The sequence below is a fragment of the Venturia canescens genome, chromosome 3 (assembly GCF_019457755.1).
Source record: "Venturia canescens isolate UGA chromosome 3, ASM1945775v1, whole genome shotgun sequence".
Taxonomy (NCBI): Eukaryota; Metazoa; Arthropoda; class Insecta; order Hymenoptera; family Ichneumonidae; genus Venturia; species Venturia canescens.
Window position 1 is genome coordinate 14,638,575 of NC_057423.1, and position 14,887 is coordinate 14,653,461.

Sequence of the window (14,887 nt, forward strand, 5' to 3'; positions counted from 1 at the left end):
AAAATATTCTATGCGTCTATAATTTATGAAATTCCTGAAGTGAAAAACTCTTCGAGTCCCGTTCAGTGTTCGGATCCATTCTTTTAGCACTTCGATCGAACTGCTACTTTTACAAAATAAACTTTTATCGAACGTACCGCATTAATAAACAATGAGGCCAATAAAATGAAGGTTGGTTCTTGTCGGAGTAGAACGCGATTGAAAATACGAGGCGATAAAAATCGAGTCCGAGGAATGTCCGTGAAAAAGGTAAATTGTAGATGATTTTATTTATTTTTACATGATATTTTTCAAGCGATCGGTGCTAACTGCGTGAGTGACTGTCCAAGGAGCTCCCATCTCAGCGGCTTCTTGAGAAATGCATAGGCATTGAGCCTGATGAGGAAGGATAATAGAAGAGAAAGAAGGTAATAAAAAAGGGAGACTGTGAAAGAGGAAAAAGGAGCTGCGGAAAGTCATCGACGAGGAACGCGATATGCCTCGGTGACTGAGGTAAGTGTAACCGCGGACTCTCATCTCGTAAAGGATGCTCCAAAGAGTAGCAGCGAGCTCGTACAATCTATAGATATATGCAAATAGAAATTGCATCGAGATGAGAGGAATTCTCTCGGTCTGCCTCGTTTCTTCGGATACAACTGAGCGCCGGTAAATCGAATAGCTTTCAATGTCCGTTTGAGCCTGAACGAGCCTTACTGTCACTTCCATCCAATACCGAGTGAACTATACACGTGTGTACACTATTCTCTCTTTTGAAGCTGCTGCGGCTCGCGGGCAGCGAGCGAAGTATCGGCGTAACTTGGGAAAATGAACGACGCTGAAGTTTGCAACGTTGGAGTCGAACGAAATGAAGGAAAAAAAAACATTTGTAATTTACCAATTTATTTATTTGACGAAGTATCGGTGCAGGCTGAAAAACTACAAATTGAAAATTCGGGGTGGGGATCAAATGTTGGAATGACTAAAATTTCGAACAGCTAAAATCTCGAGTTTATAAACTTCGAACGATAATATCGAGACAGATAGAGATTCGACTAGAGCTTTGAATGCCGAAAATAAATGAAGCAAAAACTGCAAGGTTCGAAGCACGCTTACATCGAAAATAGAATGTAACAATCGCCCATAGGACGATGACTAAAATATCGATTTTTCCAAAAAGTCGACTATCATTCTTTCGATTAATAAATTACTATTGTCAGCGATACTGTGAAAATTCATAATATTGAAAATATAATAACGAAATTCCAAATATTACTGAGGTTGAAATACTGAAACAACAAAAAGTCGAGCAGTCAAAATAGCGAAACGTTAAAAAGTCGATCGATCAAAATAAAGAAATGCAGTGGAGCTCCAAATACACGCGTCTCATTCACTCACTTACTCAGACCGGTGATCTCCAATTTTAAACATCGCCATTTTGACTTTCGCCTTTTCGAGCTATCGCTATTCCGCATATCTAAGTTTTATAGGCTCGAAAAATTAACTTTCGATTTTTTGCTACTTTATATTCTGGTTTGTCTGCAAAACAATTACTCTCCATTTTTAATTGGAAAATATGAACTTTTGACATTCGGATGGTCTGTTAAAATTGCATTCGAAATGAAAACTATTGAAATATATATTTTCGGGTAAATACGAATTCAAAGAAGGAATTTTTAATTAAACACGCAATCTGCTGAATAGTCGATCGGGAATAAAAATTTCGAATTACTTATTTTTCTTCAAACTGATATCAAAACTTTTAAAATTTCGAAATATCAACCGTTCTACAATTCAGTTATTCGACATATTAAACCCCACCCGAAAATTCGACAGGGAACGAAATTGGAGAATTACTAGAATCGTTGGAGAGTTTTTTTTATCATTTCGTTGGACTCCAACGTTGCAAACTTCAGCGTCGTGGAAAACGAGGATATACGAAAATGTAATATTTCTCACATTCTTTTCTTCCGGACGGCCGGCGCGTTTGCACAATTGCTTTCAACGTGATTCTCCAAACGGCAAAAAGGGAAACAAGAGATTTCAAGGGGCTCGTGAAAACGGAGCGGGCAAAAATTATCGGCGGAGGGACGAGTCAAAAATTGGCATAACGTCGACAATAAACTTTAACAGCCGTCGTTATTATCGAATGTAATAACAGCGCCGTTTTTTCCCGAACAATTATTTTTCGGATGGCAGTTCGAAGGAGGGTCGTATTCTCCTGACGTCGAAGCTGTTCGAAAACGCTCTTCCGCGCGCGCGTCTTTCTCAGAAACTCGTGCCGCGAATCGCCCAGCTCCCATCTCGAGTACGCTATTTTTCTTATGTTTATTTCCACGAGATATATAAATACATTAGAATTGTAAACTTACCGGTCTTCCGGCGAGATTTTCCCAGGTGAAGTGCAGCTTGTGCACCTGGGCAGGTACCGGCACGACAAACTTGATCGCATATTCATTGATCACCCCTTCCCTAACGTAGAACAATTCAGCCTCAAGCCCTGTAAGCATAAACAAAAGCGGATTCGACGATGAGACACAGTTTTTGTTTTCATTTTTTTACGCTAGTTGCATAAACACTATTCGTTGTCAGTGACGAACGTTCATCCGATAAACGATGAATAAATAATCCGAGCAACGATATATCCACGATAAATAAATGGGCAAAAGATGGAGCGAATGAACGTTTGAGAGACTTGGAGAGGTCGTCGCCGACAAATTTTAATTCGTTACTCCCCGCATCGCTCATTTCGATCGAGAACTTTTAAAGTCCGGATCATAAATAAGAAGAAAAATGTCGTAGGTGTCGAGTGGACACGCGGGGGAAGGGTAGTGCGAAGAATGCGAAGAAAGATCAGGCGACGTGGCGAAGTTTGCTCCCCGGTCTTGCGATTTCTTCGACTCTCAAGAGCATTTATTTTTTCATTTTATCATGCTCGAATATCCATATGTACATGCGTATAATTCGCTCGATATCAGGAGAGAAGAAGGGAAGAAGCTGGACCTTTATTTACGGAGAGAGAGAACGAGATAATGTGAGAGAAAAAGGACGCGGAATGATGCTGGGGGGAAGAAGAGACCGGAAGACAAAAAGAGAGCAAAATTTTGAGGATGGGAGTGGGAAAAGGTACTTCGAAATACAGGTTTCGTATCGGATATCGCGCGCGAGAAAACGTGCGGTGGGAGAGACAGAGATGGTGTCCGTGACTCACGACACTCGTTGCCCTACTCCCACACCTTTTATCCTTCACCCCTCGCACTGTTTATTTTCATCCATTTTTTCCATACTTTCTCCGTCGTTCTCATCCAACTTCTATTAGAACAGTCTATCCGGTCTCATTCTGAGCTAAAAAAGACATAAAAATTTGCAAATTACTTCCTCAAGATGGTCAAGATGCACGGTGCTCAAAGTTTCCTCTATGAGGTGCTATATTTATCATTTTGGCTTCCTCATAGAGGAAGCCTCGAGCATCGCGCATCTTGACCATGTTGAGGAAGCAATTTGCAAATTTCAATTTGCAGCGTTTTTTTTTGTATACAAGGAAATAATGTGTTTTCTCTACCTTCTTTTACGAACTTTAATTTATCTCTTTGTTTAAATCCATAAAAAAAACTGAATGACGAGCCATCAGAAAAAACAGTTTGCAACTTTCAATTTTCATCGTTTTTCTATTTACACTGAAATTAAATAATTCCTACAACTTTGCTGAAAAGTATAGAGGAAGTACAGACTTATACATAATATCTTAAAAAATTTCCAAAAATTCAAGCGGTTAGACGATTTTTTAAAAAACTCATATTTTCGTAAAATTCAAAGTGTCATAAAATTTAAACCGCTCAACCGATATTCCCCAAATTCAATACCAACCTTCTTATTATGATAGTCTATTTGTAAAAAAAAATTATTAATAAATCTCTAAATTTTCAAAAGTCAGAGCGTCGACACCATTTTTATGAAAATTTCAAAACGTCGTCAGATTCGTATTTTTTTTCAAATTCTGGCAAAATTATCAGAGAATGAAAAACTTGTATAGATTAACATCTGTGCAAAACGGTAGCCCTGTATTTCAAACCGTTTCCGAGTTATAAGCGTTTGAATTTTGCAGTGCCATAACATACACACACACATCCGGACGTTTTTTCTAGATATGATTTTTCGATATTTTGGAACATTTTGAGCACATTGACATCGAAAACTTGAAAAAAAAATTTTCATCGTCACAAAGCCTCCTCTGTGAGGAAGCAAAATTGAGAAATTTCTCAAAGAACGACGTATCCCAAGATCGTGGAATGAGTCTCTGCAGTATTGAATACGCGAAGCAAAGTCCAGGGGCAGTTTCGTGCGTGCTCGTCGCAAATACTTGGGTGTTTTATCAAAAAAGTAAAAAACAAAAATGTTGTATATTTTTTACACTTTTACGATCCTTCTCGCTGTAATTTTGGATTTTAAATAAATCTAACGGAATTTCAATTTGAGAATATTTCAGAAATCCTTCAAAACTTTCATCTAAAATGTATATCGAAAGTTCCATATTTTCTTTTCTTTTTTCAAAAAAAAAAAAAAATAAAAAAATAGTCATTTTGAAAGGAAAATTTGGAAAAAATGTCCATACATGTTTTGTTCTGCACTCGAAACGAGCGACGAAAAGGGAATATCGTAATGGAAATTTGTCATTTCTGGTTGCATATTATCGCTCCCATCACCTGCTTTGGCAACGAGAAAAATGTACACAAACTCGGTGCAACTTTGCGGTCGCGGTATAATGGTAACGAGAGTAACGAGGAGGCAAACGATAAATACATATTTGGGAAGTGAAGAGGAAAAAAATACACACACAGAGACAAAGTAGAGGAGCAGCCATTGTCGGTATTATAAAGCGGCACGCTTTGTTCATTGTTCAACGCTGTGCAGCTCTCTCTCTCTCTCTCTCTCTCTCTCTCGCTCTGTCCCCGTTCTCGTTGCTTTGTCTCTTTCGCTCCAAAGTTAAATTAGGTTTGCCCTGGTGTATTACTCAACTCGAGCAAACACAGCTAACCCTCTGTTATAACAATACTAATACGTTTCTATCCAACTGGCTATGATATCCGTATAATTGATAGTTGAATGCAGAACAAGTTCAACGAGTCCTCACGCAGGAGGCTTTTCAGTTTCTTTTTCTATTCCTTCGAGCTCGAGAATCGAGTATTTTGTTGTATGACTATAACAACGGTAAAGAGTCCCAGAATAATGGTCCCCATCGAGATACAATTGATCGTGGAAGAATATTTTCTGAAGTAAGAAAAAGGAATTCGACCGGAAAATATTTGAGCTGTAGTTGAGAGGGCTGAGAGACCTGCGCAGGGAGAATGCCTCGAGAAGCACACGCGGTTCCGAAGGCACCGCGGTGAAACTCAACGAAACGAGGAGGTCACTATATTTTTAAGCCATATTTAACAACGGGAGAAAAGTCCGAAGATCGAAAAACGTTCGCGAAGGTGGACTCTACCGTGACTCTTTGAGATAGGATCGCGCGCGCTCCTTTATTTTTCCACCCCGCCATGGCAATATATCTGCGTTGGCTTCTTCTCCGCTATCTCCAGCGACGATGTACCTTGCGCTGGTCGCGATCCCGAGGAAATTCGGAAGCCGCGGTACAACGCGAGCGGACGAAGAGAGAAAGAGAGCGCAAAAAAACCGAAAAACCAAAGAAGAAGAAGAAAAAAAAACAAGAGAAAGGGCACGAACACGAAAATGAGGCGGGGTGAGGAGAAAAAACGTACGTTACGAAACGGAGAGTGAAAAAAGGCAAAATGGAAGAAGGCGAGGGAAGAGGCAAGATGAAAAGGTGGATGTGCATCGTCGTCGTGTGTATATAGTTAGAGGGGAGAAACAGAAGCCGGAGAAGCAGAGAAAAGGTCCAGAGGGCCAAGGGGAGCTCCCGGACGCAAACACCCTGAACGCAGCCTCTTTAAAACACAGGACGACTTAACCGGCTATAAAAGGGACGTATCTTTTTCAATTTCGAGCGATAAACTCGTCCCTTATTTAGTTGAGCACGATTGAACGCGGTGCAAACTGGCCATTTTCATATTTTTTGTTTACAGTTTTACACGAGAACGAAGGTCGCGGCCCACCTACGCAGAAATTTCTTCCATCGTCGAGCATCGTGACTCTCGTCTCGTTCAAAAGGTATTATCTGATAGCGAGAACCCTTAACGAGCCACGAGTGAATTTTTAAATCATCCGAAAGAACAATGCTGTGTGCTCTGGCCAGAAGCGACCGCGCGCTCTCTACTCGAGTCTATACGTACGTTTTGCAAGAAATCCAGCAGCTCGTGTGTACACACACCGCGATGAGCAACGCCGTCAAGTACGTACGGGCTGATCCACCTCAATTGCCTCTTCTTTTCATCATCTATCGATATTTCAAAGCGATTGCAAATCCCATCGTTCGATTTTTTTGTTTATTTTATAAATAAAAATTGGTTGGATGGATTTAAATAAAATCTTGTACATACTCGAAAGTATTAGAATTTTTTTTTTTTTTCGTTTTGTGCCTTGTATTTTTTCGTACAATGTTGAAAAAGGCACCCCTTGAATCGGGGTTGACAGCAAATATAAAAAATGGAACATCTCAGGACAAAAAACCAAAAATAAGAAATCTATCGTCAACTGCCGCTTGACGTAAGGCACTTTCAAAATATTGTTCAGAAAAAATGGCGACCACTTGGAGAAAAAGTCACAATTTTTGTGGATTTGTAGAAAATTGTTTGTAAAAGAAAAAAAAAAGTTATAAAAAAATGACTACGTCGTGCTGAAAACATACGTTTTCCCTACAAAATGCAATTTGAATAAAGTCGCTGGGATAAAAACTCTTTCCGTTTTGCTGTCAACACCGATTTTCAACGCACCATTGTACAGAAAAGATACCATTATTTAAAAAATGTAAAATAAAAAATTTCAGTACTTCTCAGTATGTAAAAGATGTGTACAAGATTTTATGTAAATCCATCTAACCAATTTTTATTTATAAAAGAAATAAGAAACACCTAAAATTCCAAAGTTTATACTGTTCGTAGCCCTTAACGTAACAAAGAGGGAGTTAAATAACAGAGAATATTGATCATCAAACGAGTGTAAACTGTGCTCGCCATCGATTCGATCGCAGAGACTCGAGCGCTTCGCCGGAAATGACGCTGAAGTTTCCAACGTTGGAGTCCAACGAAATGATCGAAAAAAACTCTTAAATAATTCCAGTAATTCTCCTATTTTGTTCTCTGCCAAATTTGCGATTCGTAGTTTTTCAAGCTGCACCAACGATTCGTGAAATAAAAAATTGGTGAATTAAAAACGTTTTTTTCGTTCATTTCGTTGGACTCCAACGTTGGAAACTTCAGCGTCGTTCGCCGGAAACGTAACAAATATTTTTAGATTGCCAAGAATTGATGGATATTTAATAAAAATAAAGATGTTGAATGAAGAATCATCTTTCGAGGATAAGTTGATTCGGGACGAAAAAGCCCGTACGAAGTATGGAGTTTACGTATTGTATTTTATTCACGAGCTCACTCGCTGTGATCTCGCTGGCCCCGAAGAGCTTCTGCAGTTCTTTCGCTACCAAGAAGCGTGCATTCACAGTACACACGAGAATCGAGTCGTATACACGTTCTAATGTCTCCGCGCTACTCTTTCATTCGGTCTGCCCTCACAGGGGCCTTTACCGGTTTTCTGCATCAGATATCACTTCTGGAAAGCGTCCTTTTCCCCCCGCCGCCCTCGCGACTGTATCACGACCTGGAGCGAAACGTCATGAGCGTATTGGAGAATCGTACGAGCAGGGGCTCGTGCATGGCCTGTGGCAACTTTTTCCACGATCGGGAATCGAGTCCGCGATCATCATCCAGCGTGGTCCATTTTTGCATAGGAATTATCGGGCCCTCGATTCTCAGTTTAACGAGACTTTCGCGAAGCTGTCGATGAATACATAAATAGCCGGTGCAACTGAGAGCGAAAGGCTCGAGATCCCATCATTTTTTATTCCGTTAAACCATCGCCGGGTCACGCCTCGTGTTTACCCACGTAATCAATTCGCAAATTTTTCCACGTACCAATATATATAATTATTCATGTAGTTATTTATGTACTTGTACGGATCAGAGATTTTCTCCCTGAAAGGAGAGTCGAGGGTTAGCAAAGGCACGACCTCCGACCCGTTCAACGAGGATATTTATAACTCCGCCATTATTAAACGTGGCGCGAACCCTGAGAATTTTCTTCCACGTGAAACTCCATAATAATCAACGAGCCGCAAATTAAATTTGCCCCTCTCTCTCTCTCTCTCTCTCGTTCCATCTCCCTTCTGATTCGTGTACTCTATCGAGACCCATACTTTTTCATCTTCATCAGCTCCGCGGCTTCCTTTTTTCCACCCCCTTTTGCAGCTACTCTCGAGTGTCTTTGGCCCGTGTGCTTCTGACCTCCTTAGTGGTTTACATTCACCGAGGTCTCTCGCTCATCGTATTTTCTATACTCGTGCACGGCTGTAGCCTTGGACCGAGATCTCTTTGACTCGACTGGGTGGGTTTCTATATCAGATAGAAAACGAGGATAAAACGTTGGAAAAAGAGAGTTTCCAACTCTAACGAACATCCATAGATTCGTAAAAATCTACGGGAGTATAAAACAGAAAGTTTCTTGAAAATTAAAAAACTTTCGACTCTCGTGTAATTACATTGGAAATTCTTGATGCCCGTACACGTTTCTCGCGTCCCGAGTGTCCTTTTTTACAACCTTCGATGGACGCTTGCACTCCAAGTGATATTCAACGCATGCGTTCACCATTAATACACAGTGTTGCAGTATAGCAGCTTCCGGGGTAAGCGGGATCTTGCTGAGGATGAAAAAAAGCAGGTTTTAGACGTTTCGCGAAGCCAGATGGTACTTTCAACCCTAATCGTGAGGAACGAGGCAAAGTCCTTTCGCAGGTATGATCGAGGGGTGCGCTTTATTCAGAAATGCGAAAATGCGAATAAACAGGTGCACGGGAGCGTGTATCGTCGGGATTTTTAATAACTCGGATCTCCGCAGCGAGTTGGAAGCGTATCGTGATGCACGATGAGAGCGTGTACGGGTAGCACGTAGCCGAGAATCCTTTGAAGTCTGGCTTTGGTAGAGAAGACTGGCAAAGAGCCGAAAGAGAGTAAAAGAGAGTGAAAGAGTTGAGGTCCGAGAGAGGGCTAAGCGAAGAGGAAAGAGAAAGAGTGAGGAAGCTGAGGAGGAGGTGGAAGAGAGGGCGAGGACATGGGAGGAAAGCGAAAGAAACAGCCCTTTTGAACGAAGGCGTCGACCCTTGAGAGAGAACCGGTGCCAGACACAATTGTCACGAGCGAGGGAGGAGAGCCAGGGAGAGAGGGGTACGCGCTGCGCCACTTGGAGCTCTCTTGCCGCGTGTTTTACGTGTGTAAACCCCGCGGCGAGCAAGAAGAATATCAACGTAGCCTATAAAGGTTTGCTGGAGCGTGTTGCATCGAGGCACACACGCTCGTATGACTCGTATCGGTTTGAATGGATAAGAACGTTAGCTGTGAGCTTCCCTTGGCGTTTTAGTTCGAGTCTTTGCTTTTTTGTCCTCCTTTGAGCTGCGCACAGTATGCGTATGGACGCGTGAACCAAAGTCGCGAAATAAAGACTCAGGGCGGTTTAATCTGCAGGTGAAAATCCGTCGAGGTGCGCCCTTTCAGCTCATTTTTTGGCCTGGCACACACGAGCAACAACCCCTTTCGTCTTTGTCTCGTTCCACGATCTTCAACCCTCGTTTCATCTCCCTCCTTCTAAGCTTCTTGAAACTTCATCTTCTTCTTTCTTCTTGAGGTACTTGCGAAAACTTTGTTACTCGGAAAGTTCCGCACGTTCCGCACCTCCTCTGGGCAGTAACCTTTCGAAACAAGCCTTAAGAGCTTCACCCCTATTGTTTGCGAAATCACTGCGCACCGCGGCGGGTGTCATATCTATAGCTGAAAACCATTACGAGAATTGGCAAATTCAACGAGCCAGAAGCTCGACCCACTTGCCAGCTCGTGTACGTTTTGACTCGAGTCTTTTCCTTCGGGCGAATCCTGCTCACGGATTCTTCTCAAAAGAACTAGATCGCACGGGTCGCATCCGGAACTTGAAAAAGTTCATGCAAATCTGCGCGTTTGCAGAGCCAGATCATTCACGAGGAGAAACACAAAGTTCGAGAGCTCAAGAATTAATATGTACCCTACAAACTCCATCCTCGTTTCATCTAGTAAACTGCTGACGAGCCTCGCCGTTCCATTGACACACGGAATGAAGATTGGAAGGAAGTAATAACGGGAGAGAAAAAACTTCGGTTCAATCCGAGAGGCGAGGATTACAATGGGAAAAAACTCGGTTGTCACCGTGTACACTAACGTCAAAAAGTTTTTTGACAGCTCGAATTCATCTTTGCTGCCATTTTCATCGTATCGTTTCGTCGAAAATGGTACTTCGGAATGGAAGATAACCAACTTTTGTCTCAATCCCGCTCAAATTTTCTACGATTCATTTGGGTAAATTCGTTGCTAATTCAATAGAAATTTTCCGAGCGCGTTCTTCCAGTGGAAATCCTGGAAAGAGAAGTTCGAACTTCTATTGATTTTTTAAACTTCTAAATTTTATTTTTCCGCAGCAGTTTTTTCCGAAAACTTTTCGTTCTTAGCGTATCTGCTCTGCCCAACTCCAATCATCGTTCTTCGTTAAGAAAATAGCCTGGGAAAGAGGAGAAATTTCTTTTCTGGTCGATCCCAAATGAAAATGAACTGCGGAGGGAAGGTTCTATAGACACAGCGAAGTCCATCTGTCTAATGAGGATTCTCAACAGGCGCTGGTACAATGATTTGAGTACAGAGAGAGAAAGAGCGAGGCCACTCCGATAATTCGTATTCAAGAAGACAAGAAGGACATTTGCATCGATCCTCCAAGCTTTCTGAGTAAGTGAGAAACCTACTTTTTAATCACCGTTCAGAGCGGCGAGTCGAGTGGATTTTTCCGATAGGGAAACGTGGGCGAGCGACAATTAATTTCGAGACGAATGAAAACGTTGGGTTAAACGATGTATACGAATAAGAGGGGGTTGAGTCGAATCGAGATTGCGTCCGGGCTGTAGACGGAGAGACTTTTATACGAATATTTCCGATGAATTTGCTAGAAAAATTTACTATGTTTTATAGCAGCGCTGTTCTATATCGCCATTCTATTACATTTCATCAAAGTGCATATAGTAATTTTGATGCCGAAAGCATTTATCTCAAATTTTACTATGTACGACAGGCAAAATTTAGGTCTGCGACATTCTTACATCGAACGATGCATCGATATCCGAATGTCACTCGTGTTTTTGGGGAAATGTTAAAAATTGGTGAACTGGACTGGACAAATTGCTTGAAATTTTACTATGTGCCACTGGTTAATTTTCATGTTTATACTCGCAACGCCTCGTATAATTGGTGGGCGCATGAATTTTGCTATGTTATTGAGCAAAATTCAGTGCGGTAAAAGAGAAAATACGAAACTGTGCAATTTTTCGTATAGCACAGAGAAACGACTGCTACGTTATCTCCTAAATTTTCATCAAATTATTTTATTATTTACTATGTTTTTGATGAAAATTCGCTCGGTGTTCATTTTTGATACAGTACAGGGCGTTATTTACTGTGAACTGTGGTAATGGTTCCCCAAACTTCTGCATTATTTGACACACTCTGTAGAGATTATTATTATAATATCGATGTGGTCCGACGTTACTATAAAAACGTAGTAATTTTTGCTATAAAAGTCTCTCCGTGTAGGTGGATTCTCCGTGTGTACGTCGAGCGTTATTCTCAAAAGAAGAAGGCGTGAAAAAACAGCCGGCAAGAGGATTTCGCACAAGCGAAAAGGAAGGACCGTGTCCCCAGCTGTCAAAATATTCGTATTCACGAAGCCTTTGACACACTCGTGAAAGAGATCGAGTAAAGACGAAGCGAATGCGAGAATCCTCAATTGTATTATGGACTTGGAGTAAAAAAAGCGTTAAACATCCAAGTAATCTCGCCCCTCTTTATTCTTATTCTTTTCTCGTTTCAACGAGATGAATGCACATAAGAAAAAGGAAGAAAGAGTGGGCTAAATGCCGGATCAGCGCCGTTACACCGAAGCCGTGTATATCGAGCAATAGAGAACGTAAAAGGGCTTAACTCGCGTGATTTAACACACCTCGCGTAATCTGCGTTACTCCCTTTTCTTGACCGGCGATTGGTACATATATAAGTATAAAAACCGAGGGGGCTTACGACCCGGGATCCTTCGGGTTCGGAGCAACTCGACACCTCCGAAGCCTGCCCCCTTTAGAGCCACCCCCTTGGAACCACCTCGAGGAAAAAAAGCACACAATAAAAGAAAAAAAAGGAATAAAAACGTTTTTTCCTCCTGCTGCAGAGGCATATTCTTGTGTACGGATTCAGGTGTGTGGTGTACACGCGAGGCTCAATATAACGAGGAATAAGGTAAGGCCCGTTGACGCGCCGAGACTTTCCAAAGGGAGAGAGAGCCCGCAGGAAGGAGGGGCGCGAAGAATGAAAATGAAATAAAAATTTAGAGGAAAGAACGCGTCGAGTGGAGACGTGGGAAGGCGTAGGAAAGAATTATCGCGAGTGGACTTGCGCGAAGCTGTACATAAATACACAAATTAGATTGACGATCGAAGCTTTAGAAAATCAGCAGAAAGCTCGGGGAGCCGAACCAACGATTATATCGATAATAATAAAACGTCGAAATTCGTAACAATAAGAATAAGAAAACAAGCTTCGAGGTGGGACGAAATATGGGTAAATTGGATTTGACCGCACGGATGCACGTCCACAAAGCACAATCGACCCGTAAATTTTCCTTTGGTGAGCGCATAATGCGACAAAATTCCTTACAATAATATTCAAAGGCGATGTGTGCACGCACGACGCGTATTGACGGAGAGTTTGAATATCAAGAAAAAAAGACCGGGGATAGTATAAAGCGATGAGACGGAGGTAGAAAACACGTCACGGATATTATACGGGTCATGGCATTTAGTTTCCTGATCTAAAGTGAAAAGTAATAGGACACTGGATCACAGAATACACAATGGAAATGCGCAGTACTTTCGAAATAAATGTTTATTTGTATTTCGAAAAGGGCGGTCGCGGTTCGGTCCATCTCCGATTCTTAATGAGGCGCGATATTTCGATTGCGTTTTCACATATACAGCTGCGTATTTATTCTTCAATAAAATACAAAAGTGTGCAAGAGTGTGACAGGTTTTGAAGCCAGAACTCGGCACAAAAGAGCCCAAGTCATTTTATTATATTTATTATAAAATGTCGCAGGCTAACTGCTGTGAATGTAAGTCATAAGCCGGAAGAAGGCATATGTGGAGAAGTGGAGAATGCGGCATTAAAAAAACACCCTTCGAGCACTCGTGGGGAGCAGCCCCACAGTTTGACAAAGCAAAGTAACGACTCGTTGCTATTCCCTCGGTACGTGCGAGTCTTACATTTTTTCGTTTCTCTCAATCCAGCAAGACTCGTATATTCCGAAATAACGATCCTCGCAATTGGTCTGGTGAATTGAATTGCTTGATAATGCATAAGTGCTTGGCACTGGGACTTGAAAGGAAGATAATTGAAAAATTCTCTTTTACAATTACGCGAATGTGAGAAATTACTATGTTCAAGGTTTATTGATTATTATAAACGAACGTACACGGAGAGACTTTTATAGCAAAAATTACTATGTTTTCATAGTAACGTCGGACCATATCGATATTATAATAATGATCGCTGCAGAGTGTGTCAAATAATGCAAAAGTTTGGGGAACACAGAGTCCATAGTAAATAACGCGCTGTACTATATCAAAAATGAATACCGAGCGAATTTTGATTAAAAACGTAGTAAATAATGAAATGATTTAATGAAAATTTAGGAGATAACTTAGCAATCGTTTTTCTGTGCTATACGAAAAATTGCGTAGTTTCGTATTTTCCTTTTTACCGCACTGAATTTTGCTCAATAACATAGCAAAATTCATATGCGTCCACCAATTATATGAGACGTTGCGAGTATGAACATGAAAATTAACAAGTGGCAGTGTAAGTAAAATTTCGAGGAATCGCTTCGTTCATAAGCGGACTTTGTCAAGTAAATCTTTGTCGAAAAGACGACGCTGAAGTTTCCAATGTTGGAGTCCAACGAAATGAACGAAAAAAACGTTTTTAATTCACCAATTTTTTATTTCACGAATCGTTGGTGCAGCTTGAAAAACTACGAATCGCAAATTTGGCAGGGAACAAAATAGGAGAATTACTGGAATTATTGGAGAGTTTTTTTCGATTATTTCGTTGGACTCCAACGTTGGAAACTTCAGCGTCATGTCGAAAAGAAAGTTTACTTCTTTTCGGACGGTGCGACTCAGCAGTACAAAAATTTTCGACATTTCGCCAATTTGTCCAGTCCAATTCACCAATTTTTAACATTTCGCCAAAGACACGAGTCACATTCAGATATCGATACATCAATTTTGCCTGCCGTACATAGTAAAATTTGAGAGATCTGCTTCCGGCATCAGAATTACTATGAACTTTGATGAAATGTAATAGAATGGCGATAACCAACAGCGCTGTTACAAAACAGCGCTGTTGGCTTAAATTTTTCTATGTATTCATCCGAAGTATTCGTATAAAAGTCTCTCCGTGTATTTCTCAAGCATCTTGTATGGGAGCCAAATTTTATTGTAGAGCGAGTAATCGATGATGCACTCGCGATTCCTGCAATCAAACGTTCTACCGCATTCCCTGTTTCTGCACGAAGCTACAAGGACCGCGACAGAGCTTTTTGAGCCAGGAATGACTTTATATCCAGC

The 14,887-nt window shown here is 41.1% G+C and overlaps 1 protein-coding gene across 1 annotated transcript in view; it reads right to left on the reverse strand.

The window, feature by feature from the left end:
- LOC122407794 (tyrosine-protein kinase Dnt-like) overlaps positions 1-14,887 on the reverse strand; it is a 47,620-nt gene that overhangs the window by 11,455 nt on the left and 21,278 nt on the right. Inside the window, exon 2 of the mRNA XM_043414216.1 lies at positions 2,349-2,476. Within this exon, the coding sequence (XP_043270151.1) occupies positions 2,349-2,476 (128 nt within the window). The remainder of the gene's footprint in view (positions 1-2,348; positions 2,477-14,887) is intronic.